The sequence below is a fragment of the Cariama cristata genome, unplaced genomic scaffold, assembly GCF_000690535.1.
Source record: "Cariama cristata isolate BGI_N322 unplaced genomic scaffold, ASM69053v1 scaffold13562, whole genome shotgun sequence".
NCBI lineage: Eukaryota > Metazoa > Chordata > Aves > Cariamiformes > Cariamidae > Cariama > Cariama cristata.
Genome location: NW_009605594.1, coordinates 3514 through 30735, shown reverse-complemented (window position 1 = coordinate 30735; position 27222 = coordinate 3514). Strand labels below are relative to the sequence as shown.

The following is a 27222-nucleotide window of genomic DNA, read 5'->3' as shown; positions in this document are numbered from 1 at the left end:
AAGATGATTTAAACGCTAGTATGAGGCATGGAAGGGCACTGTCTTCAGTTTGTCACAGCTTCTTTTGTAATTCTCTCAGTGTGGCTATCAGGAAGGAACGAATGAAAAGACCTGTGAGCACACCTAAATTCAAAGACTAGGCAGCAAAATCCTTCAGGAAAACACCTCAAAAAAAAAAAAAAAAAATCAATAGGACCCACTGAGCAGTCTGCAATTTTAAAATGTAAGTTTGGGGAATGTACATGTGAGAAACCTGTTTCTAAACATGCTGTACTGATTTAACTCTGTTTTGAATTGCTTACTTCTTTGCACTTCGTTTTCTAACCAGTGAAAGACATTTTGCATCTAACTTCAATTATTTAAAACAAGTAATGAGATGTACACATTACAGTTTGCCAATAGGAAAGTCTTGCCACTGGACATTACTGGAAAATAAGAACAGATGATCGGTATATAAAAGGGATGGGACCAATAAAAGATCAATGAGGATTCAAGTTCAAGTACGTGAGACACTGAATATCATGCTAATTCAAATACAAGAGACATTTTGATTCTAGAAAACATCTCTTATTTAAATACAAATGATTAACTAATGGTCCTGATTCATATCCAACGTTGCATATCATATGTCAACTTTAAACACATCTAGGTCTACATTTAGTACCTAGGAACACACCCTGCAAAAGGTGCCATGATTATCAGATATCCCTCTCCAGTTTGTTTTTCCCACCTGACAGCTGACATACCTCTCACTTAGCTTTGCTGCACTGTAAGCACAATATCCTGAAATAATGCAGTTTTCCTATTTGATTCATAATATAAGTAATCCTACTAGAACAAGTTTGTTCTTTAAAGATGGAAGATTCTGAAAGACTGGAGATTTTTTTTAGTTTTTATTCCTCCATTTAATAAACTGCAAGATATTTGCCTGTAATCTAAGAAGGTAAGTTGCTGGGATATCAGAAACTCCTGAAGTTACCAGCAGCAGCAGCAACCTGAACACATGACCACCATGTTGCCACGTTCTCCAGCCATGCACCACAGCATCTTCAGGACGGCACCAAGCCCTGATCTGACATGCTACTGTGGATAACTTCTGCCAGAAATGCAACAGCATTGGAGCTGTTGAGAAGCACTTGAGAAGTTTCCGTTCAATCTGCCCCTGCCCCACTCTTGAGCAGCTTCCACGTGTGCACCAGGACAACTGTGCGCAGAGCAACACGGCACTCCACGCTGGACAAGAGAACAGTTACTTTAACACTGCCCTATATCCTGATCCAGCTAAGATGCAGGAACAAATGCTGAATGTTACTCAACCAGCACTTAGCATGAAAGAAGCTTATGCTTATCCTAAAAAACATAAAAATCAGAAAATTTGAGGAAGACCAAACCAATTAGGCTAGAAGGAGCAAGTTAACCAGAGATGACAAGAGGAGTGAACAGGGCTGCTCCTGCTCCAGTTTTGGAGAAGAGGCCCACAAAGAAAGCATGCGCTGCACTGCCTGGGTCCAGCCCCAAGGTGGGTAGCAGTGGTAGGTGCAAGTCAGAGCAGCGTTTGCTTTTCATCAAAAAGAGCAAGCAGACAACCCAAGAGAAGTCCCAGCACTGAAGGAAAACGTACAAGGGCCAGTGTGACAGCTGAAATTGCCAGAGTGGAGTTCTATGCAGGTATAAAATCATTATTTCTGCAAGAAGCAGAAGGCATAGATGCACCTCCATGGCTACATACATTCCCCAATGGAAAACAAGTTTTGAAGCCAGCAGGACAAAAATATTAACATTACTTTGGAAGTTACACACTTTTTTAGCAATGATGTACCAAGTCGAAACAGACAATATTACGCCTCCAAAAGTAACTCAGATAGTTCTTAGTCTTAAATGTTAACATTTAGAAAGCCTGAAAAAACTTATACGAGACAGTTTCAACTTACAGAAAAGTTTTAATTCATAGAGATCTCAAGGATTCCCCAGACCATGGGCTAAATACAAAGAAAAATTTAAAACATTGCCTGTAAGGAAAAACTAAAGAAAAATCATAATTTATTAGAAAAATACTAGAAACACGTAACACATGGAATAACAACAAAAAACCCAAACAACAAAAAAAGAGCCTTCAGCATATCCTTAACGTAGTCAGCTTGCAAGAGCCCAATGAACTAAAAACCTAATACAGACAGTCTTAAATCCAACTGAGTCCTTTCAGCGACAGTTTTCAAAGTTTCTGCCAGTGCCACCACACTCACAGCCTGCTCACCTCAGGCTCTACAAGCAACAGCAAAAGGGTAAAAAATCCTGAAGAATGACTCAAACCTGCAGTTCAGAAATCCTGATTTGAAGTCCCACCCTGATCGCTTCCCCCCGTACCGATCTTAACACAAAACCGATGTACTGTCAATCCCTCCTTTCACACCCACTTCAGCATATACAAGACCTTAATGGAAACAGAGTTGAATTCAAGAACCTTCACACCACTATTACCATTTCTTGAATGATTTAATTAAATCTTAGAACGCCAAAGAGCAGACTTTTTATAACCAGATGAGGTAAGTAGATTATACATAATAAAAGTAATCATGCATTTGCCTTTAAAGAAAAGTTTTGCTCTTTATGAACAAGTGTTTCTCTGTTGCATTTTTGAGACCAGACTCCCTTTCACTAAAAGAATGCTGGTTTTTAGCTGTAGGTTAGAATATTACTTTACATATCTTTTTCCTGGCAGCATCACCTATTAAAGGGAGTTCCTGTGAGCAGCTTTCTCCTAATTCTTGCTCTGGTGCCTGGCTGCTTGCTCTTGCCCCACAGTGCTGAAAACATCTTAGAGGTTTTACATGGAAAAAACAAGATTAGCAAAACTTCCTCCTCCTACCTCTCCTCTTCCTTGGAGGGTTATATTTAACCCAGGTCTGTTCACTCACTATGACTATGACTCACAGCATGACCTCATTTACAGTTGCACCTGCACATAAAAGGAAGTGGTGACTGCAAATGAAAATACCCATGGAACTGCAGTTCAGCTAATGCTTCCCCTCCACCCCAGAGCAGAACTAATTCAGACACAGTTGTTTTTTGCGGAGGGATATGCCACATGTTATGCCTGTAGGAAACTGGGGTATTTTTGTAACTACCATTGTGGTATCACACTTCTTGTTTTTTCAGTGTTTTACTAGCTTTGGAGGTACAATCTAACACTTCACAATACCCTCACAAAACAGATTTCACAGAAACGAAATGTCCTTCCTAGGCATCCTAACTGGCCATACCTTTAGCTGCAATTGAAGAAAACAACTCAGACATTACAAAACTCAGACATTACATCTCAGCAATGATGTCATGACAGACAGCATGACAGAATAGCACCAAGCAGTACGTCACAGCATCCCACTTGGTGAAAGTGCACCAGAGTGCACGAGTGCAGGACTTCACACTGGCACATCAATTTTACGGAAGCAACACCCTTGCACTGGAACATTCTCACATGAGGAAGACAGGACTTGCGATGAAGGGCTGGACTTGACCTCACAAGCCCTCGGTTCAGTTGTGAGCCTCAAAGTCCATTTTGCACTTCATGTGCAATATTTTTCATTTTCCAGCTGCAATAGAGGAACACCACTTTTGCTCTCCTCACCAGATTTCACAGATGACTGGAGACATCTCATCCACCACATGCATGTAAAACATCAAGCACAACCAAATCCTCAGCTTTTAAGTCCCTCACAACAACAGTTAAGACACAAATAGTGCAAGTGGCAGTAAGAGTCTATCAAAAAACTCCAGTCATGGTTAGCTGGGTGCTATAACAACTATGTTGGGTATTAGGAGAGAGAGAGTACAACAGCTTAGACTTCATGCTATCCTAATAACAGCTCCAAGGCTTTTGGCTGATTTGGAGCATAAGAACAGTAAGCTTGAGCTTGCCTAAAAATGCCAGTGAAAGTGTAACTGTAATCCAGACATAGATTATAATCTCTGAAATAGGCTTGTAGAAAGTTCCAAACTGCACAACACAGACCAAAGTTCATTATTACCCAGGGCTGTGACTTCCTTTGTGTTAAGAAAACACCCACTAAACACTGTCCATGCTGATCTGCTGCTAGGAGAAGCACTGTATTACTACTAAGTCATGCAAAAGGTCTATAGGAAGGTTTAGGTTTCAAGAGAGGAAAATAAAAAAATTGGGGGTTTATATCCTGAAACCAAAGACACTGTTTTGTAGCATTCTTCGCATCATGGCATCCTCCCACTTTACTCACACAAAGATGTCGTCTTTTGGCATGATATGATTTAAACCTTCATCCATCTGGAAGATTTTGTGGAATCGATGATTATACACGTCTGTCACCACCATCTAGAATAGCAAGTGATATTTGCAAAGAGATTATAATAAAAGCTTACATAAATTTAGGCAAATTATCTTTAAATTCAAGCAACAGTTTCTTCTTATTTTTTAATCACAATTTTCAGCACACCAACATCAGCGCTGTTTTCTGTAACAGCACCCAGCAGCTAATCAGCTGTATTTGTTAAGATGGATCAGAAAAACAAAGCAAATAACAGACTGATTTTACAGAGGTACTTGGGAGATGCAATTCCAACAGCTGTAAGTCAGCCTGGTGGAAACAACAGCACAGATCCCAACATCAAAGTGACAACAGGCTAAGATTTCAGGCATGGTTCACTCACATTTATAATTAACTGAAATAAAATGAAGTGCTACACAGGCATCCTGAAAATACCCCACCAACTACAAAACCATCCCCTCTGGAAAAGCTCACCTGATCCCTTTGTTATTAAAAGGATGTCCAAGAAGAGGTGGACCCAAACCAGATATTGAACATCTCTCAGTACTAAGAAGCTACACTATCACAAACGTCGAGGTGGGGGCCAGCTTTCTGCCCCTTCTCTTAAACCTCTCTACTGCAATACAAGTATCAGAATAAACACAGACTGTTTCACGTATCTTTTTATTTTACAATCAAAGAACAGCATTCAAACTTGTTAGGGTTTTGTCACTATTCCATTAAGTTCAGTGTATCACCCATCTAAAAGTTAAGCCTCCAAAATGCTTCAAGAACAACAAGCATTTATCAAAATTACTGTGCTGCATTTATCCTTACATTTTCTGCAGGAACACCAGAGAGTTTGGAGAGTGATTCACACAGATCTGAGATGGCCCCCATCATCGGCACCACAACCCGGTACTAGAAACAAAGATAACATCATGCTTATACCAGGCAAAATAAACCCATGCAAGGCAAAGCACAAGAAAAGGGAAACAAAATCTGAATTTATAGGAGTTCTGCTGAAGTTAAGGTCACAGCCACACACTGTAAGGTCTTCTGGATCTCAGCTCTACCTTACAAAGCAGGGATTAGGAAGGAATGAAAGAGCCTTAAACAGCTGGTTTTTTGCCTTAGTCAGGCTCAGCAGTAGTAAAACACACAAACACCTCCCACCCCCCAAACAAACCAACCCTCCTGAGCAGATCAGACCACTTAAACCTTCATTTGATGGGCAATGTCATTGATATAAGCTGTAGTTTACTTCTTTCAAGAGTTCTGTTCTGGACATACACTCAGACTGAAACAAATCCCCAGAGCTCTCCCCAAATAGGACACACGATGTATTATACCGCACTGAGGCTGGCTGGGAGGGCATTACTTTCCTTATAGCGCACTATATGGTGTCACATTTTGGATTTGTGGCTAAAACAGCATCGATACCGCACTGATGTTTTAGCCATTGCTGAGCAGTGCTTGTGCAGCATCCAGGCTTTCTCTTTGTCCCTACTCTGCCCCCTCAGCAGATAGGCTGGGGGTGGGCAAGAAGCTGGGAGAGGACGCAGCCAGGACAGCTGTCCTGAGCCACCCAAAGGGTTATTCCATACCATATAACATGATGCTTAGCAATAGAAATCATGGTAGAGAAAGAAAGGGTGTTTTCAGATTCCAGTGTTATCACTCAGAGACTGGCTGGGCACTGGTCTGCTCATGGGAGGTGACAAGTGATTTTCTTTGTATCACTTGTGTCACTGTCCCCACCTCATCACTCTCCCTTCACCTGTTAAACCATCTTTATCTCAGTCCATGGTATTCTCGCTTTTGTTCTTTCTAGTCTCTCTCTCTCCCATCCCACTGGGGAAAGGGCAGAGGGAGTAAGCAAGAGGCTGTGTGGGTGCTTGGCTACTGGCCTGGGTCAATGCACTACTTACATTAAGCTACAAAAAGTATGAGGGGCACAGTCAAGAAACCTTTCACCCTCTAAAGCAGAAATATCTTGCAAGTCAGTATGAATGCTCCACCTCAGATGCTAAACATCCGATAAACCATTGATTCCACTTCCAGTGCCCTGAACGCTTCCATAAAGACAGATCTGTAAGCTTTTAACATGGCTCAGTGATGTTCTGCAAGCAGGAACGGGCACGGATGCAAGAATACAGTCATACCAGAACACAAACATCTGCAATTAGGTTTAACCTACCATCCCTCCTCCATCAAGGAAATCAGTATCATATGTTTTAAAGAAGGATTCAAGGGCACTGTGGTAATCATAGATAGGCACACACTCAGAAAGAATTATGTGGAACACATCTGCCTTGACTAAAAGGAGTTGGATATCAATATTCACTGGGATCTTCTCAGTTATACTATCTGCATATTCCACTGTGGCCATCAGAGGCTTTCAGTTTACTTTCTCTTAGCACAACCCACACGGTAGAGACACAATTCCTCCTTGTGTCACACACCACAGGGGAGTAGTGGTGCACATCTCTGGCTTCTCAACTGGGAGATCACAAAATGCAAAGAATTGCTCACAAGGAGATTGAAGGTGGGATGTACAACATGCATGTGGCCAGCTCATACTTCCAAGTAGTGGAAGTTCTGTTAATCTTGATTTTTCAAAGTAGAAGAATTTATCATTTCAGTCCCTATGCTCTTGGTAATCTTGCTTGTTTTCTCAATTAATCCCTTCTCTGTTCTTGCCCTTTATAAAGTTCTGGTGACAAGAACAAGTGCAGCTGTCCTTGATTTCACAAAAAGTAGCTGTACAAAAAGCAGGATGAAAACTTATTGTCAGTTCAGCATACATCTCCACTGTACCTACCATCCCCCTCAAATTAATGGTGTGTACACAAAGCACAGATTTTACGACCTGCAGCTATAATCCACAGCACATGCAAATACTGCCTGTCAATGTCTCCAAAACTGCTTTGCTTTTTCCTTTGGTAAATGCCCATCTGACATCAGGGCATCTAGTTACTCTGCCAGGGCCTCCCAGATCTTGTGTTTTGACATGCACGGCTAGCACAAAGTTACTTTAGCTATGTGTGTGCCCACCCACAGGCCCACTTGAGAAGAAAAAAAAACAAAACCAACAAAACAGCCTACCTTGGAATCGAGCAGGTTTTAAAAGCAATAATGTAATTTTTCTTTTTTTTCCTCCCACTGGTAAGCCAGATCATTTTTCATTTCTGTTTGAAATTCAAAGGCCTTACCCATTTAGGTAAGTTTCACCTCTACATTTTCCAAGTTAACACAAGGTAAACATGCCAATGCAAACACATTACTGCTTTCAGGAAGCAATACATCACACACAGGTAATCTCATCATAGGAACAGCTAAGCCACTTCCAGCTGACCCATGACCCTAGTCTCACAAACCAAGATTTTACAAAGCCACTTGACATGTTCAATTCCCAGTTTTTATATTAAAAACCCCATCCTATCTCACTCAAAGGCAGACATCAATGTCCTTTAGATTACTTGAAAAGTCTCAACTTCAAAACCTAAGAGAAAGACTCAGATAAAAAAATTTGTCTTCAACATGCCTCACCTGGACAGGTCTATGCTGTGGGTCTGCATATACCAGGGTCACTTCCATGAGACGATCTCTCCTCAAGGGCAGTGGAAGTGTTAAGTAACAGAAGGGATCAAAGGTCACAGAAACTTTAGAGCATTTGGGACAAACAAGGGTAGATTTGAAGAGACCATGAAAAATATCCACAATGATAGAATCATTCCTCAGCCTATGATTCTCCCAGGCCTCTTTTGCCACCTCCTATGAAAAGAAAAAAAAACAAACCCAACACATTAGATGTTATTTCTCACAAACACTTTCATAGCATGGCAAGCACAGGGATCAAAAAAAACTCAGAGAACTGATACTGACAGGTAAATTTCACAGAAAGGGGTGGGTTTACCAGTGTGTCCAGCATAACACAATGGGATTTCTACTCAGTGAAACTAAGGCCTTGCACCAAGTCAGATGTAATACATCTATTTCAGTCGAGTCACTACGTCAGGTATTGCTTGGTGTACACAATGCCAGAAGCATGAATGGTGCCAAGGGGACAGTTACAAGGTTACACACTGCTCTTAGGACAGAAAGCTGCTAACAAGATATGCTCCACCCTCCTCCATGAGGAATGAACTGCTGTCCCCTGCTTTTGAAAGACAACTGCAGTTACAGCTTCCAAGAAAAAAGCAGAGTTTTTTCTTGGAAAATGATGGTCTGTGTCTCACAAAGAAAGTATAAAAGGAGACAAATTACAATCCCTTGGAGACTTTCACAATACAACTTAGAACTCCTTTCTTAAGGGCCTCTGATAACTGGCTTTGTCTATTCAGTGCAATCACAGGCCCCTCTTAGCATGAGACTTTTAGTTTATGATACAATACCATATATTTTATACGTATCTCAAGTGAAATAGGTGCCATAGATACACACACACACACTGCAGTGCTACTGTCACTAACCAGGATGCTGAGATGGGAAGAGAGTAATAAACTACAACAACTGCAGTGATATGGATGCAAGGCAGAAACATACGTACATCTCCTACATCAGGGGAACGGAAATATCTAAACAAAATTAAGGATGCTGGGCATCCTTCCCATCCCACAATTATCAGCATTTCTTGGAGGAAAAAAAAAAAGGATTAAATATACTACTTATTGTGGTGTTGCCAAAAGCACTATACTATGCAAGAAAAGGCAAAAGACACGAAGTTATTGCCAGTTAACAGGAAAAACAACTAGTCACATATACTTCCTAAAAACAATTATTGCCTCTGGCTTTTAGAGGCAAGTATGATGGCCAGCACAGTAAGCACTCTCCTCAAACTGATGCTAAAAGCTGCTGCTGAATCTATCTGGAGGAACAAGGTGGGCCTAAGCAGTCAGGAGGAAAGGTTACGGTAGTAACTACAGCCTACTTTCAGGTAGCAGCTACATCATAAAATCAATTTTTCTCCTTTCCACTGCAGAACCATGTCAGTATTGTATCATAAGCACGTCTCCCTGCATGCCAGTACAAGAACAGACATTCTGCTGTGAGGCAGAGCAACAGCAATGTGCCGCAAGGCGTCATGAAGAGTCAGCCAGGCCATAAAGCACAACAGGGTTCTCCCATCCGAGGTACACTGCTTTGTAGGGAGGATGTTTGTGTAGCCTGTGAGCAGGAAGGCCAGGAAGTGTCACCAAACCCAAATAAACTCCCTCAGAAGTACTACCTGCCCTACCCTTAACTAAAGGGCAGCATACCGAATCAGGTCTGCCATTGGCATCCTTCAGCTCCAAGTAGGGCTTCTTCTTCACTCTGTTCAAATCCTCATGCAAGCCATCTAGAAGAAAAGCCAAGAGCTCCTGTGAATCTTGCTGCTGGTATCCTGAAAACTGAGGAGCAAATCGGCCAACCTGTGTCTGAAACACAAAGGCAAGAGTCAGAGAAGGGTGGGCATTACCTATGTGTAAGAGACAGCAATAAAAACCCTCACATCCTGGCTTTTGCAGAGATCAACTCCATGCTACCCTATGTTAGCAGTAGACTACACTGAACTGGATGCTGGTAGTAAGGGTGCCAGAATAATTTTCCCAGCTATTTCTATTTTAGGCCCCCTAGTGTTGAGAAAGAAGAATGCAGTTAGTGCTGTGATGCTAGAAATCTAAGTTATCAATATTAATTTAGGAACCTGCAAACAATCAGTACAGAAAACCTGCCTGATGCATTTTGTACTTTAATTTCTCTTTCAGAAATCTCCAATTCCCACAATGCAAACTTGCTATAAGGTAGCATCTTGAAGCAGGTGGACTGCAAGACTGAAAATACTTGCAGATGGTATTTCTGAACTAACATTTAGTTTAAAACTAGGATTGAAATCCTCGCCACAGTAATCTCTAGTTATTCTAAAAATTGTGATACGAAGCTAAGAAACATGACAGCCTGAGTGAGCAAGAGCCAGAAACAGCACACTCATGTACAGCCTCTTATATTTCTTAAGTGCTTTCTCAGAACACTGCTTCCTGCTTCTGGAAAAGCAATAGAGTGAGGTCCCACAGAAAACCCAACAATTACCTGAAGGAGTGGTCAGTCCTAGTGACTATCACTGATTTTCTCATAAACACAAAAAGTCCAACAGAATTGCAGAATTATGCTTAGTATATTTTAACCACTGAAGATGACAATTGCAAGGGAGTCTCAACTGAAGGGCTGCTTATATTATAGGGATAGTTAACACTGTCACTAAATCACACGTGATACTGTACCAGAAAATAAAGTGTAATTCCTATGCCAGTCTTAAACAAGAACAGCCCACATTAAGACACTTTTATTGATATCCACTACAGATTCACACATTTCCTCTGAACAGAAGTTTACAGAACAATTTTAATAGCGGTGGATGATGTGCCAGCAACTCCAAATCAAAGAAGTTAAACATCTTGTTTCAGAACTACCTATGACTCTACAGAGGACAGATAGCTGTAGTCCGTAAGACTTTTGCTCCAGGTCTCAAAAGCATAAACCCTCAATTTCAAGACTGTACCATGCAAAACCTAAAGAGCAACAGGATGCACATTTACATTAATATCAGGTCATTGCTTATTTCGTGTATTTGGGATGTTATTCTTCCTCAGTGTACTGAGACTGCACTATGGCAGCAAACTCTTAGTGTTCCTTGGACGCTTTAATCACATCATTCTGCACTGGAGCATCTTTGCATTGTATTTAAAACAAAAGACATAGTTACAATTTTTCTAGGGGTTCATATACAAAACCGCTACATTGCAGCATTTCAGTTGAAAGCAGCTCTTTACACTGAAGCACTGGGAACATTACATCAATAGATAACGTTACAGACAAGGGGATGCATTTTGCTCTCCGCTTTATGATTTCATTTTTTAAATTTATAACTTGCACACTTTTTCTCACCGATTAAAGTTCAAAGCTGGCAATTCACATGACCTTGCCTAGTTTTGTAGCAAATTTGATTTTGACACATCTGTAAACAGCTCTCAGACTGGAAGGCCATTTACTAAGTAAGGCATTTAACATTAAAAAGCAGTAACCAATTCCAGGGTATGACATAACTCACTGGCAAATTCCTCCCTGTACCCTGAAAAGCATTTACATAAAATGTGAAACAACACTGAAACAATTCTGTCGTTACTGCTTTTGTAACACCAAAATATGTGGAAGGTGTATTAGCTTTCACTGTTTCTTCTGTCAAAGAGCTATGCTACAAGAACATGGAGTACTTACTTTAAACATACGTGGGGCCACATGGGACTGTCTCCCAGACCACATCTGTTTAATGAGCTCTGCATAGGCTTCTGCAATTTCTCCTCTCATCCCCAGGGGATTGTTCTGATTTATTTCAGCTTCATATTTATCTTCCAGGAAATAGTCAGTCAGAGGAGGAGTATTGCTCAGACACTGAAAAAGCATTAAGAAAACAAATTTACTGCACAGGACAATAAACCTGTGCAACAATGAAATAATAAACCCAGCTTTCACATCAGAACATGTACTAAGCTATTAACAAATTGGTGAGACTGAGTTTGGGTATATATTTAGTCAAAAAAAGAAAAAAACAAAAAAAAACAAAAAAAAACCCAAAAACCCCACACAAACCAAAAATCTATTGGGAGGGTGGGACACTGTAACCATTGCAACTCAAGAGCATGGTTGAAATAAACAAGAACCAGCACCGAATAAGCATTCAAAAAACTAACAGCGTGTTTCTGAAACATGGTTTCTCTTTGTCAATGCCACATTGACTTCTCTCCTATGCAATGTATTTTCCCAGAAGTGTAAGCCTCCCCTCTGGAGTACTTTCTACTGGTTTATCTAGCTTAAGGCGTAAGATTCACTGGTCTGTAGCTCCTTGGGTCTCCTTCAGAAATTTCTTTAAAACTGACATCACATTTGTCATTTTCCATTCCTTTGGTGCAGAATAATTTCAAGCATTTATTTAAAGCTACTGTATTTAACAGTTCAGCAAAGCAAAGAGCAAGCAACCTTCTAAACAAACCAAAACCAAAAACCCACAGACTTTTGGAAGGAAGATATCTGCTCTTGGTATTATGTCCCTCCATATTTTGTTAATTTGTTCTGTAACTTCCACCAACGCCTAAATTTAGAGTAGAGTCTCTTTGTGTAATGCTGAATTCTGACACAAAACCAAGCCTGCAAGTGCCAGAAAAGTAAAATTTACCATCACAGTCCTGCCAATGTTCACCAAATCCTATAATTAACGTACACATATATTGACCTGTTTTTCCACACATTACTGATGTGGGTAGGGTAGGCTACATTACTGATGTATTACATAGAAATCTGCACAGAACAGGTCAGGAAGGTCTTTAGAGACGTCACCTTAATGTTCTCAAGTCTACATCCCATATCCACTCTCTAACCTTGAAATCCTAATATAAGCAACATTGAGAAAAAGAAAGGCCCTTATTCATTCTTGAGGTGAAACACAAGCTATACTTTGTCCTACAAAGGACCCCATGCCATTAAAAAAAGCCCCATCAAAAAGTTAGTAAAGTTTAAAGGCAGAAAGGATACTACTCCGTATCTGCTTTCCTATTTAAATACTTATTATCAGTGTACTATGGTAATGATCTAACACATCCTGGGGAATCACCATAAACCTCAGGACATACATAAAACTAGCACAGGAAGTAGTTTCCCTAATTCAATAAAAGACACAAAGCTTATAGCAAGAAATGACACTCAGATAAGGCAAGACTTGGATATGTGAACAAAAAAAGAGAGCCAAATCTGAGATTATGATCAAAGCTACTAGGACATCAAGTCACTGTAATATCAATAAAACACTAAACTGGGCTCTTTCTGAATGTCTGAAATTTCAGGACCCATAGCAGATGCCTGTACAGTGCTTCACCAACTAGATACACACATCTCCCAGCACAGTTACACAGGGCAATCTGGAGAGATTCAGGGCAGCGTGGTCTTGCCCTTTAGCCAACCCCACTTTCACTGCCTTGATGTGTACCTTGTGGAACGTATTTCCTACCAAATTTTTCCAGTTCCAATGCCCAGGTGCTAGTGTCCTTCTCCAGGCAAATGACATTAAAGTGCTTACAGACTGCTATCATTTGACACCAGTCTCACTGGGAGATTGCTGCAGACAAAATTCCAAGAATTTCCAAAAACTAAGGCAGAAATCTGCATTTGAAAGACTAACGTCTAGAAAACTAAAGTCTAATGGCAAATACAAGAAAGTCCTTAACGTGACTAGTTCGCATGCAAAATTAAGATTAAAATGTGTTTGGATTAAGTTACTTTGATAATCAAAATTAATGCAAAAAGTTGTCTCTTAGCTACAAAGCTCAAGAAAACATAATGTAGTCTAAGGTTACCATGATACAACTGAAAATAAAAGTCCTGTCAAATAAAAAGGCAATGCAGTCCAAGTTTATTGTGGTATCCTGATACCACATGCATAATGCATTATAGTTATTTTAAGACCTGTTCTAGCTTTCAAAGCTACCACAGTGACAGCAGTCATTACACAGCACTTGTGCCACACTACAAGTTCGTCCATTGTTTAAATCAAAGCTGATATAAGTTGGCTCATTTTTTGTTTGAATTCCTTAGCAAATAACTATCCCTAACAAGTTTCTGCATTTTTTTTAAATGAACCAAATAAACCTAAGAGATTAAGTAAGTACACTAATAATAGTGTAAGCTTTGCATAACCATTAAAACCTTACTACCCCACACAATCACCCTGAACCCTTCCTATAGCTTTTCACATTCTTAATTTTTGAAGAGTCTTTAAACATAGACCCCAGAACTGCGTGCAGTGGCCTGCTCACATTGTCTATGCTGCACACACAAGTTACAACGTCCTCCACATCAGCCCATTTTTGCCAGAGCACAGCATTAGGATGTTACTTTACAGTTAGGCATCTATTTAGTACGACTTCCCCCAAAGCCTTTTCAGAAGCCATGACTTTCTGATCCAGGCCTTCATACTGTACTATGTTTTACAGTACTAGTGTGCTACACATAGGCCAAACTAAGCACGAACTGATTTTTTTGTTTGGTTGGGGGATTTTTTGGTGTTTGGTTCAGGGCTTTTTCGAGTTGCTTTTTTGGTTGTGTTTTGTTTGGGGGTTTTTTGTTTCTTGTTTTGTTTTTTTTGGTTTTGTTTGTTGGGTTTTTTTGGTTGGTCAGGGTTTTTTTTCCCCATTGCAGGTGCAGTCTCCTCATTGAATCACATTAAAACATGCTTTTCTTTCCACAAATTTTAATCTACAATCTCTGCAAGACTGCTCTTTATTTAATTCTAAAGAGGGTTCTTTCCAATTCTTACCTGTAATGCAGAATTCATGAAGCAGGTATTTCCAAGGTTACTGAGTCCACAGAGTCCAGGCTGTGACAGGGAAGCACTGTCCCTGCAGTTGTAAGAGTTACCGACAAATCCAGAACCTCTGGAAGACAGACAACACAGTGAACTCTACAATGAGTTTACTGATTCTCAATTCTATTTAAGTCACATCAAATATGAGTCAAAAAACTATTTAATGACTTGTTTAACCACCCTATATGTTTCTGCTGCTTCATAGTCGCTAATATTGAATACCAGGAATGTGAAGTATATGTGCTAACTTTGGAAACATTAACTGTTACACAGTCTATTAATAATTTATGGCTCATAACACATTAATTTCCTCTGTCTACAAGTACACAGCACACTATCCTAATGCAGCAAGAGTCTGTATGAGTCTATATGATATACCATAAGAGCTAATAAGAAAATCATGATCTCTACCTGGAAATGCTTCTACCACACTGGCAGATGGAGAAAAGTATATAATCCCTTCCTTCGTACCCCCAGTCCCCTCAAAGGCAATACCCTAGTAGTTAGTAAGCTCTGGAACATGCGCTACTTTTGCAAGTGAGCAAGGAATAGCAGAAGGCAGTGGTTTCAGAAGCAAAGTTTGAAAAACAGGTACACAAGAGTAGCAGAACTCCTCATAGGGCACCATCACACTCCTTTTCTACGCAGGCAAGGATGCACAGGAGTATTCATTCACATGAAGGACAAAGAAACAAAAAGAACAATCCTGCTCTTACCCCCTGCCCAGGTGGGAGCTGTTCAGTCCATAGGAGTTACTGCTATCACTGTTAGTAATGACAGAAGTGGCAGACACTGAGGAATAAGAACTTGCTGATGGTTTTGAAGAGGTAGTAAAGTTTCTGCTAGTTGCAGTGCTTGATCTGGGAGAAAGGAAAAAGAAGTAGAAACAGTGCTACTACTTTTTTCACCCCCAGCCCCGCCTCCCACAAAACTCCAAGGACTTGCCACATTACAGTTAGTTCCCACATACAGAATTTACTGGTTTGATCTGTGTGATCACACTTCCAAACACTTGTCTGGAACAGAAGCCTCAGGCCAAATTATCAGAAGCAGGAGTTAACAATTCTCGCTTAAAGCAAGATCTGGGTCCCAGACTGAAGTAAGCAGGCAATTTGGATGGCATGAGTGACAGGGAAGCAAGCTTTAAGTTTACGAGTAAACCACCTTGAAACAAGCAGACAAAAATATCCCAATCTTAAGACCACAAAACACTCGCCCCACATCAAAAGTGACAAAGTCAGTCCTTCCCTACTTGAAACCCAAATCATCCACTCAAACAGAACGTTACTGAGCCTAAGTGATAACAACTACATTGCTTGGAGGCAAGACACACTGCTATGTACATGCGGCACGCATAGCAATCCTCAGCATTTTCAGACTGGAGATACTGAAATGGATGAAAAAAGTTCATAAGCCTCAAGTCTACCTGGTTGTGAATCCCAGGCTATTCCACACTACTACTCTCCTGGTCCAGAAAAGAACCAGAACACAATGTTACAAAAGGCCAACAAGGCACTAAAATTCAACAATGTTCTGTCATAGACAGCTTTAGCCCCATAAAAAAAAGCAAAACCACAAGATAGTACTACGTAAACAAGCTTAAAGAAACTATTTTGATACTAATGAATTTCTCTATAGTAAGAGCTAACTGGGAAATGGCCTGTTCTCTCCATCTTTGCCCAATAAATATGCAAAACTGAATGCAAAAAGGTGCAGGACACAAACAGCCATGCAACAGTGGCTACTACACCCAAAGCACCGCAGAGCGCCAGCAGAGGACAGTGCCCTCAAACTTCAGCTTGTTCTTGTGTCTCTTTCAATGTGGCCCTAATTCTGAAATGCTACAAACTAAAAATGCGTATTCACAGCTCAGATGCTATTAAGAAAACAGTCTTGGCAAACCTCTGTACAGCAAGAACTAAAAGACAAAGAACAAGCTATAATGGCCCAGAGGGGGGCAGAACAGCTGGACAGCCTTACCAGTTTGGAAATATAATAGCAGTAAAATAAATACAGAAGGAAACAAATTATGACAGGAGCTTCCAGATGAAAACGCAAACTCCAAATGCAGTCTAAGATTGAAGCATGTTAAAAAATAAAACACCAGCCAACACAGGCAAAAAGTATGCTGGAAAGTATACTAGCAAGAACGAGCAGATCTACTGAAACAACTAAGACAACCATTTCTAGGACAACACACAACCTTCCGGTCATTACATGTTGGGAGGCAGAACTTCAAGACTACCTGCACACAAAGGTAAGATCAATGAGAGAACAAGAGGGTCTAGAATAAAACAACAATTATCAGACTCATGCTCCACATGCAGGAGCTTCAAGGGTCAAGAATAAAATAATTAAGCTAACAATAGCCTGTAAATCCATTAAGAACACATTTTAAAAGTTTGAAGCAGAAGTGAATTATCTAGAAGCCAAGAAGGGAAATCTAGAAAATACTAGACTTGAAAATGTAGCATCTCTGCTTGACATATTTGACCTCAGCAAGAGAACAGAGTAAGACACTCGGAAAATAATATGAAGAAAATCTAATCGGGAGAAAAGAAAAGGAGGACGACCTGTTAAGGGATTTCAAAATTTCCAACAGAAGCATAGAGGCTGTGCATAATCAAGAGTCAGATGGCAACTGAAGAGTTTCAACAAGTACTTCCAATAGTATCCTACGCGCACAAACAAAAGCTAAGAACTATGGGGGAAGATAAAAAATGGATCAGAAAGCAAAGTTACAAGCCAAGTCACAGAGTGGGGAAAGGTCTACCTACAAAGTCATTAAAGATCTTGAATGAATTCCCGTTAGAAAACTGGGGAAAATCATGTAAGAGGTAAAACGATGAAAGAGGGGCCAATAGCTTTGCAAGTGAGGGGGGGGTCGGGGAGAGAGATCTCACCTGGGGAGATAAAAATTCTAAGCACTCTTACATTTTAGAAGTTACTCATCTATCTGTAATAACTGAAGAAAGATTAAGGATTTACTAAGCACAGCTGCTCCCTCTCATTTCACAAAATGGTCACAAAGGTAGGTATCTTCCAGGTGAAAGGCACAAATATCAACTAAGAAAAATATTTTTCTCTGAAAGTTTCCCATTTTAAACCCAGGAAGCTACTGTTAATGACCCCACAATACTGTACGCTCTCGAGGAGACTGCCTCGCTTGCGCACAGAGGTGACAACAGAAGTCCTGGATGCCAAGTACTTATCCTCAATGCCCCAAAAAGGGTTTCTGTGGCACCTGCAGACTTTGACTGTTCAAAGCCACCTGCCCCACCACTGCCATCTCTCACATTATGGGACTTCTGCTCCCTTGGAAATGGAGGCCCCAATACTTTGCTCTGAAGTAACAGATAAACATTATTTCTTCTTTCAAGCTTGTGACTTAGAACCTTCCAAAATGTTCTGGGCTACTCAGTGGGTTACCACTGAAACTACTCTCAGTATGCTTAGTTTGCTCTTTGTAGGCAAAACAGACACTGGACTGGAAGGTGCAAAGCTCCTGCAGCTTCCCTTTGACCATCACTGCAATGCTTCTGACAGGGATAAACACATTCAGTTACATTTCATCAACAAAATCTATACAGGACTAAACCATAGCAAAGAAAGACTTCATTTAACCATGCAACAGTTCAGGGATTTGAGAAAATAATTTCACAGGTTTGAGGATGAGACTCCATACTATGACTGCTGAATCAGTCCTCCTGCTTAAGCACAATTTGAGTCTTTCAAGATAACTCCTGTCTGAGTTAAAACTATTCTAGAAAAACCTACCACAGTGGTTTCACAGTGGCCAGCAACAGCCAGTTCAGCAGACCACAGGCACACTGTTCCAATGATCGATAACCCATACAGTCAGAAGAAACCTGCATTTCATTTGCAGCATGAGTATCTGGCTTCATCATCCAGACACTGGTCTGTGCTCATCTCCATCTGCTGCCAGTAGAGTTCCTTCTTCAATTTCCATTTCTCACATCCCGCAGAAGCTTTTAAGTGTTAAAATCAACTTTCAAACTCCTCACTGATATGATACTTTAACTTACAAGTATTGTAGCACAAAAATCATTTGCTAATTCTTCAACAATTCACTTGGCTCCTTCTGAAACCTCTCATTAGTCTACTTCTCAAATTTGCTGACAACCTCACAGGTCATGATCATTCCACATGCAGTTTTACCAGGCTGCCAGTTACCAAAAAAGTCTTCTGATGCACACTCAGCATTTCCCTACTGAACCACTGAGGTTATTTGTTGTTTGGTTGGTTTTGCCTCAAGGCTGCTACAGGAGCTCACATTCAAGAGACTGAACCAGGACTGGAATCACATTCCCACAGGGTCCAGCATGTATTTCAGGCTCACGTTTTTCACCCCCGCATACACAACTTCATGCTTCACAACACTGATCCACATTGGCCCCTGTCTGCCAACTAAAGACAGCCGTTTCACATCTTGCCATGCAACGTTTCAAAAACCCACACAAATGGCAAGTGAGGAGAAATCTGGAGACTAGCAGCATAAAGAGGACAAAGCTAGATTAATCTAGTACAGAAATTGTGAGGCCATATGGTTGGTAAGTAGAAAAACTGCTAAGCTGAACAGCTTGAAAAAAATATTGTAAAAGGCTTTCAAGTGGTTGGAAGACACAGATAGCCAAAGTATTTCAATTCAGTTGAGGGTAACTTCAGAGCATACAGTAGAATTAGTCCTCCTCCTTCAAACTATCAAAAGTAAAAAAAAAACCCACCACATTAAAAATATTGCGACAAAAAGCTTTTGTCTAAGCAGGAAAAGCTAGAACTTCTATTTAACTGGTAAAGCAGAGATCATAATGGATTTTCATTTAGAAAGTTCTTACATGCAAAAGCCTCCTTATCTTACATACTTAATGCTACTCTGAAAGCATGGCATCTGCTGCAAACTCAAGCACTTGAAGGTCATGTAATAACGATCTGCCCACAAAATATTTAGCCCAGGGGCCCTCTGAAATCACCAGTATACAAGGAACTGGGGGAAGGAGATCAGTTTTAAATATGAAAGGGCATTTAATTACGGTATTATGTACCCAACAAAATACATATCAACCACCAAGGTCTTAATAATCGTACAGTAATTTCTGGCATGTAATATCACTGAATGTTGTATCAGGTTGAATAGATGCCTAAATTAAGACAGAGAAGTTGAGAAAAGTCACATGTTACAAGATGGGTGAATGAAGCAACAACTCCTCAACATTTTTAATGAGTACCAGGCGGGAGGGCGGGGAGGGAAGTCCACCAAGTATACAGTGCCATCAGTAAACAGAAGAGCAGGAAAAGAAAACAGCAAGAAAATTCTAGCAGCAACTGAAGAACCAAAAGGTATCGTCCTGCTGCATATCGCAGAGGGAGGCAGGCACATGCTAAATACAACTTCACTCCTGTTTTCAAATGCAATACCTGATGGAAAAGGTGCTATTTTCATAGATCCGACATAATTTCTTGTTCATTTGTGCTAAGAAAATTATACGCAGGATAAAAAAGTGTGTGCCAGGACTGAGCTGGAACTATGCTAGCTCAGGATTTTATTTTGGGAGTCTTGCAAGTAACAGTTAAAGACAACTAAGTTCCACATAGTCATTGATGTAAACTCCCTTCAGAAACAAAGTATGCCTCCAATTCTGAAATTCCTAGGATAAGTATAATCCATTTCCTCTTCTGAAACCTTGTCTAGTAGTAAAAGCAGTTTCAAACTACAAGAAAAAAGTATTTTGTTCCTTAGGGAGCAGCAAACAACAAACAGCAGTGGCCAGGCATACTCTGAATATACCACCCAAGGACTGCTGTGGAGTTTAAGAGAATTTTTTCTGTAAAACATCAGCCAGCTTGACGGCTGGGGAAACACGGCATCAAAAAGGCTGCCAAACATGTGGCAAAGCTGTTTCCCCTCATAGAAGCCAGTGCCTCTGACATGCAGCAAATGGTGGGGAAAAATCCTCACGACAGGGAATCCACTCACCCCTCACTCACCCTGCACACACACATTCTGTGAGCAGTGAATGACATGAACTCCCAGCTTTCCAAGGCCTCTTGGCACACAGGCAGCGATGCAGATGCTCACCATGCCTCTACCAACAGCAGAGTGGTCTACATCCCATTTGTTTATGCCATGAAAACTCTAAATAAGGAAAAACTTTCTTGTAAGCTCTTAGTATTAAAGTGATGGGGCCTGAAGAAAGATCTCCAAACACAAAGCTCCCCATGATCTTGGCTAAACAGTATTTTCTCCAGCTGAGAAACAGAATATTGGAGCAAAATGTTTGCCTGAGATAGGATTAACTCTCTTCCAAACCACACCTCAGCACAGAGCCTTTGCCGCTCCTGCTGATACTAGATGCAGCTAGAAGGTCTCCAATTCTTCAGAACTTTAAAATATACGTTTATTTAGAAAGCATAACAGTTTATCAACATTACAGACTTGCTTAGCCTCACAAAATAGCAGAACAGGTTTTCAGGGTGACAGTCTCACTTATCCTTCTTAGCCATGCTGCTAATGCAAGTTCCAACTCACTTCTGGTATCACCTTTGGCTTCCAAAAAGCATCAGTTGTTTCCTACAGACAAGAACCTCCTTTACAACAGAATTACTTTCTGTAATATGAATACAGTGTAACCTACCCTGAACACCTCATCAGTGCACAGGATAAGACACTGGTACTGCTCTGGGCTGAGAACTCTATCTTCTCTCTGGCTACTCTTCACTCCTCCTTCCTCTCTCAGCAGTTCTGTGTGGTTCAATTGTTCACAACCACCCACAGATTTTATATGTATGAACAGTCCCTATGAGTTTGTACTACACTCACTAATCTGGAGTCTTAAACATATAATATTGACTTAATGCAACATATACATGCACACACATGCCCATGGAAAGACAAACCACGTCCCAACCCAACAACAAGATTTGAACCCTACACTCCAGGTTAGCGAGTCTTACCAGCTCACAGAAACAGTGAAAATGCTGGCAATATTTCATTGCAGTAGAGACATCTAATCTTTCCAGAACAAAAGAAAAAAATTAATAGATCCACTCAGAACACACTTTAAGTCTCAGAGCACACTTTCACTTGAGGTTTGTCTGCTGAGATACCTGGCAAATGAAAGAACACTCTTAAAAAAAGCAGTTGATTTTTTAAATTTTTTAGCAATGCTTTTCTGTATAGTTTTATTTATTGAATTCCTGCTCTCCAAAGGGAAAAAAATCCATGCTGTTCCAAGATTAACTTATGTAAAAGACTCAATTTGAGATCAATGAGAAATCTTTGCACCATACTTTCCTAGAATTCAACCTCACAGGGAGGTGGAATTTAGACAAGTGTATTCAAAACTAAATGAAACATGAAGCTAGCCTTAATAGAAGAATGTCTTGAAAAAAAGTAAGGATTCTCAATGAAACATGAGAACTGGCTGGAGAATATTAAAACATCAAATAAATTACAAACTACGGAATATTAAGTATTTATGCATTTATATGAAGATATGCTAAAAAAGGGAAGGAAACCAAATAAACTTCAGAACTGATTATGACTGATGTGAAAGGAAAGCACAGACCAATTACAAATGCATTAACATGGAGCAACGCCAATGACTCAAGCAAGAGAAGTTAAATTTAGCTTACCAAGAATATATTGTGTAACAAAAAAAATACAGCTTCACTATTTCTTTTTTTAAATATAAATCTCTTAAAAATAGGTAAAAAGCTTTGTGAAATAACCCTTGAAAGAGTAGCAAAAAGAAAACTTAAGATCTATAAATGATCCAGTCTAGACTGCCACCAGTCCACTCACATTTGACCAGGAGTGATGACAAGCAACAGAGGAAGGACCAAAATGCAGAAGAGAAGTCCCCTCCAGACTGTCAACATATATTCAACATAAACATCTAGACTCAATCGTCCTGGAAGAAGTCTGAGCTGCAGGCCACCAGAAGACAGCAGTATACCACGGCAGATGCATTGCTAATTCTGCCCTCTTCTTACAGGGAACTTTTTTTTACTTCTCCTACGTGGATCTGCTACTGCCCACGCTAGGAGGCAGGCTACTGGACACACTTGGTCCAGACACAGTCCAGTCTTCCTCACTATTTTCAACGGTATGACTATGATTCATACGCATTTTGGGGGTTATCAAGGCAACTGTTGTACAGTATTAGTAGCCTGAAGACATAACATGGTATAGAAAACATCAATGGAAAACCTAACAGGAAAGTACTTACTGCTCATTATCATATGTCTATTAAAGAATAAGTTCTCAACTTTTTCCTCCTTCCATTTCAAACACAGAAAGAATTTTAAAGTCCCATCTTTCTACCTGACTTGCCTTACATGACACAGTCACTTTTGGCGTAGGAAAGCACAATGTTAGTCCAGCAGGGCTCATTATAATCCAAAGACATTAAAGCATACTGCTTTCCCGAGAGACAGCCCTTGCCCTGGCCACATAAAAAGGTCCTTCTCATTCGATCAGCAGTTTCTGTGATGATCAGCACACACCAAGGTCAATCCTAAAGAGGAGGGGCGGTCTAGCTTCTTCTTCCCTCTTTGGCTTCCCAAAAAGTACTTTTGAACAAAGAGTTACTATGCATTTAAACTACAAGACTAAATAAAGACACAAGAGCCAGAGGGCAGAACTTGCTAAAGCAATGTGCCCAACTGTATAAGGAAGACATTACGTGGAATACATATGCTTTCATATGCTTAGTTTCTTAACTAATGGAGATAAAGGCAAAGGAAATAGTTAGCCAAGACAAAGTACAAAGGAGCAGATAATCCCAGATGTATGACTTACTACAATTCTTTCAGCCACCATTATCAGCATCAAGTCAAACCATTTCATGAGTTCTACATTATAATAAATAAATCTTTATTTCTACATCATTAGAAAATATTAACCTGCATACTGACAACCATTTTCATTCAAATATCGCTAGAGGCTAATTAAAAGTCTTCACCTATCAGACAAGTTGCTGAAAAAAAAAAAAACCAAGACTGAGGCCTGGCAACGCTACAGGGCTCCTTTTTAGCTTTGCTTCACTTGGAAACAAAAGGTTATGATCCGGTCTTGTATGGCTGCCTCTCTAATACTGACTGTCAAGCAGTACTCGATTATGTACATGATATGAATGTTTAGATGCCTTTCAAACTGCACTCTTACAGAAAGCTCATTATAATTCCATGAACATTCTCCTGATCCATTTACCCAGTATTGTATCTCAGAAGTGCAGAATTGTTTCAAAACAAGTTTCACTTGACCTACTGGATCCATTCTTCAAGATTAACACTAGTGAGATCTTGATCTCAAATGAGATCACTTGGCAGCAAGCTCTACAAGTTAACTATATTGTACAGAAAAACATTTTCTTTATCAATATGGAGTCTGATACTCACAGGAAAGCGAGTAGGCCATCAGACTAGTAAAATCAAGGGATTTTACTTTCTGCAGCAAGACTGGATAAGAGCAATTCTTTATCCTTGCAAGCAACTTCCATTCTACACCATTCACTCTACACATATCCCCCCCATCTTACTCATTCCTTCCCTAAATTACGTATTAGAGAGATAACATCTGTGTAATATCTACAGGCTTCTAATTGTCTTGGGCAGCAGGACAGGTGTTAAGCTACTTCTACACCCTTTTTAAGGAGGAACTACCAGAACTCTGAGTATTCACTACTGGCAGCTTTGGAAATATATTCCAAGATCCTTTTTGTTCCACAATGGCAGAAGACGGATTTTTTTCTTTTTTCCACTGTGCAGTCCACAGAGGTAGTTTTTCAAGTAAATTAGCCCAACATAAATAGCATTTTTGTCCCCTAAGCACTGTAGAAATCTAAGCTTACACAACCTGTTTGAAATCAGCTTTAAAACAGAAGACTATTGCTAAGACAAGAAACCAGCAGCAGAACCACTAAAGGATATTTATACTCAAGATTTTATCTCCTCCTTCAAAATACCCAAAACAAAGACATCCACAATAGCCACTAATAACTAGGCTTTCACAGAGAACACATGGTCACTAAAAACAAGTGAACAAGTTTGACAAAAATAGCAGAGCCCATTAGAACATGCTTGCTTGCTTACTTTGCCAGGAAATGCTGTCCAGGCCACGTGCCATCTTCATTTTTCACTTCTATTAGAACAACCTGAAAGAGAGTACAGGTAATAAAGATAACTGCAAATCTGCTACACATTTTGCAAAATCATTAACAAATCACATTTTCAATATTTGCTCAAAGTACATAAAAGCAAGTGAAAAAAATTACATAAACAGAGAAAGCAGTACATGAAAATCTAAAAAAAAAAGTTACACCCCTTACCTGACCCTGATAGAGCCCTGCATCTTGCACAGTGCTATCCAGCTTGCTGAGCTGTTCGTAAGTGTTACTCATATACCTGTTCCATAACCTAGTTTCCTTCTCAGCTGGGATATTAAACAGTTTTCTCATTTCTTTCTCAATGGTAGCTGTTCAGGAGGGAAAAAAAAAAAAACCAAAACAACTAAAACTTGAGTGCTTTTGAAAAAAAATGACAAGCCAGACATTCAGTAAGGAGGCATGTCATTAATCCTTCAAGACTGAGTAGAAAATGTATCATGGAAGTTACAATTGCTCATATAACTTGTCTAATATTTAAATATTTAATATTTAAAAGAATGAATAACTTCTGTTTTCAGTCATGCGTTTACCTGTCAAGCCCTCAAACCAATCATGTTCAGAACACACTGAGAAGTTTCCGGCCAAAGGCCAACTTCTGTGAAATAGCCATCCTTTGAAAACATAGGTTCAAGAAGGAAGTGTTTTCAGTTACTATTGTCAGGCCATACATCAGCACACTGAAAAAAAGAATCTTTATGGACATATATGACAGCTGACCTTCAGATTTTTAGACAGGAAAATTTAGTGATTGTAGAAAGAGACAGAGAAAGAGAGGCCAAATTTCAGGAAGAACAGAAGTGTAGGAAGAGCCATTAAGAAGATGTTCAAAATATTCACACACTAGGAAGAAGAAATTGTAGGAGAACCAGAGACAGAACTGCTTTATATGAGTGACGTGGGTGTTTATTAAGGACATGAGCTAGTAAGCAATGTCCTCCTCAAAGCTCTTAATCACAACTCCCTGTGTTGTACACAGAATCACCGTGGCTGGAAGAAACTCGGGAGGTTCATAGTCCAACCACTCAAAGCAGAATTAACACCAAATTTGGACCAGGATGCTTGGGTCTTATCCATTCAGGTGTCCAAAACTTGCAAGGCAGGAGATTCCCCCACCCCTCTGGGCCTTGTTCAAATGTCTAGCTGTCCTAATAAGGAAAACATTTTCATTACATTCAGTTGGAATACGTCCTATTTCAGTTTATGACTATTGTCCATCGCTTTCTTGCTTTGTGACTCAGTAAACAGCCTGACTCTGTGTTCTCAGTAACCTCCTGATAGGTGCTATGAGGTCCCTCTAAAGCCTTCTCCAAGCTAAACACAGCTCCCTCAGCCTCTTCTCACACAGCACGTGCTCCAACCCTCACTGTCCTCTTGGTACCCACTAGACTTGCTCCAGTTTATCAACATCATTCTTGTTCTGGAGGGCACAAAATATCTCTGGAGGTAGCCTCAGAGCACAGCTTCACATATCAGAGAACTACTTACCAACAGTATCTGCTTTGCTAAAGTGGCAGCTAATTACATTGTCAGGATCGTTGCTCTCACACAGTTTCAGCTCAAGAAGATAAACTTCAACCTTATAGTGCTTCACAAACAGACCATATTCCACTACCTGCAAACAGAAGGCAGACGCGATAAACAAAATAACACAAAGTTAAAATATGGAGCAGTCCTCTGTAAGGTATGCTTGTCTATGTATTTTAAGTCTTTAGGAATCTTGCAAGTCAAGCCATAAACTGAACGCTGACTTGCTCTCAAGTCCAGATTTAGTCACAACCTCTGTCAACTCGCTTTGGGGTTTTTGTTTTGTATTTAAAACGTAAGAAATCTCAGCACTTTCCTTCCACAGTGCAAAGTTCCAAAAGTCCAACATCACAGGTGAACTGATAGTGCCAGCTAATTACCCATGAAAAAATTATCTTTTGCCTCTAGTCTTTGGCTAAGATTTACACAAAAGAAGAAACAAGCCTGGAACACTGCAGCAAAATCCTTTGTATTAGAAGAGAGTAAGACAAAGCATTAATTACTTGTCTGCATGGTATACAGAATCTGCCTCATTACTCTCTCCTTGCAAGAACAGATAAATATGTCAAAACTCGTTTTGATGACATTGCTTTATTTCAGAGTCATTTTCAAATCAATTTTGCATTTGAGAGAATATTCCAGTAGGTACATCTACTCATCCCACTAGCTTTCAGCATATTTTTAGAAAGGTACTCTGTAAGACTAGACACCACTCTTCACTTACAGATCATAAAACACATTACGCCAGAAAAAAAAGCACATTTCAGAGGCTAGTTATGAGACAACCATGACATAACCAAGAAAAAAAAAAAACAAACCAAACAGCTATACCTCAATTCCC

General features: G+C 40.0%; 1 protein-coding gene across 1 annotated transcript in view; it reads right to left on the bottom strand.

Moving 5' to 3' along the window:
• LOC104158393 (ubiquitin carboxyl-terminal hydrolase 4-like) overlaps window positions 1-27222 on the bottom strand; it is a gene marked incomplete at its 5' end in the record, with an annotated part of 42975 nt that overhangs the window by 12311 nt on the left and 3442 nt on the right. Inside the window, 10 exons of the mRNA XM_009696029.1 lie at window positions 4251-4345; window positions 5115-5198; window positions 7830-8054; window positions 9539-9697; window positions 11535-11708; window positions 14623-14740; window positions 15387-15530; window positions 24784-24845; window positions 25020-25165; window positions 26343-26469. Coding sequence (XP_009694331.1) covers window positions 4251-4345; window positions 5115-5198; window positions 7830-8054; window positions 9539-9697; window positions 11535-11708; window positions 14623-14740; window positions 15387-15530; window positions 24784-24845; window positions 25020-25165; window positions 26343-26469 — 1334 coding nt within the window. The remainder of the gene's footprint in view (window positions 1-4250; window positions 4346-5114; window positions 5199-7829; window positions 8055-9538; window positions 9698-11534; window positions 11709-14622; window positions 14741-15386; window positions 15531-24783; window positions 24846-25019; window positions 25166-26342; window positions 26470-27222) is intronic.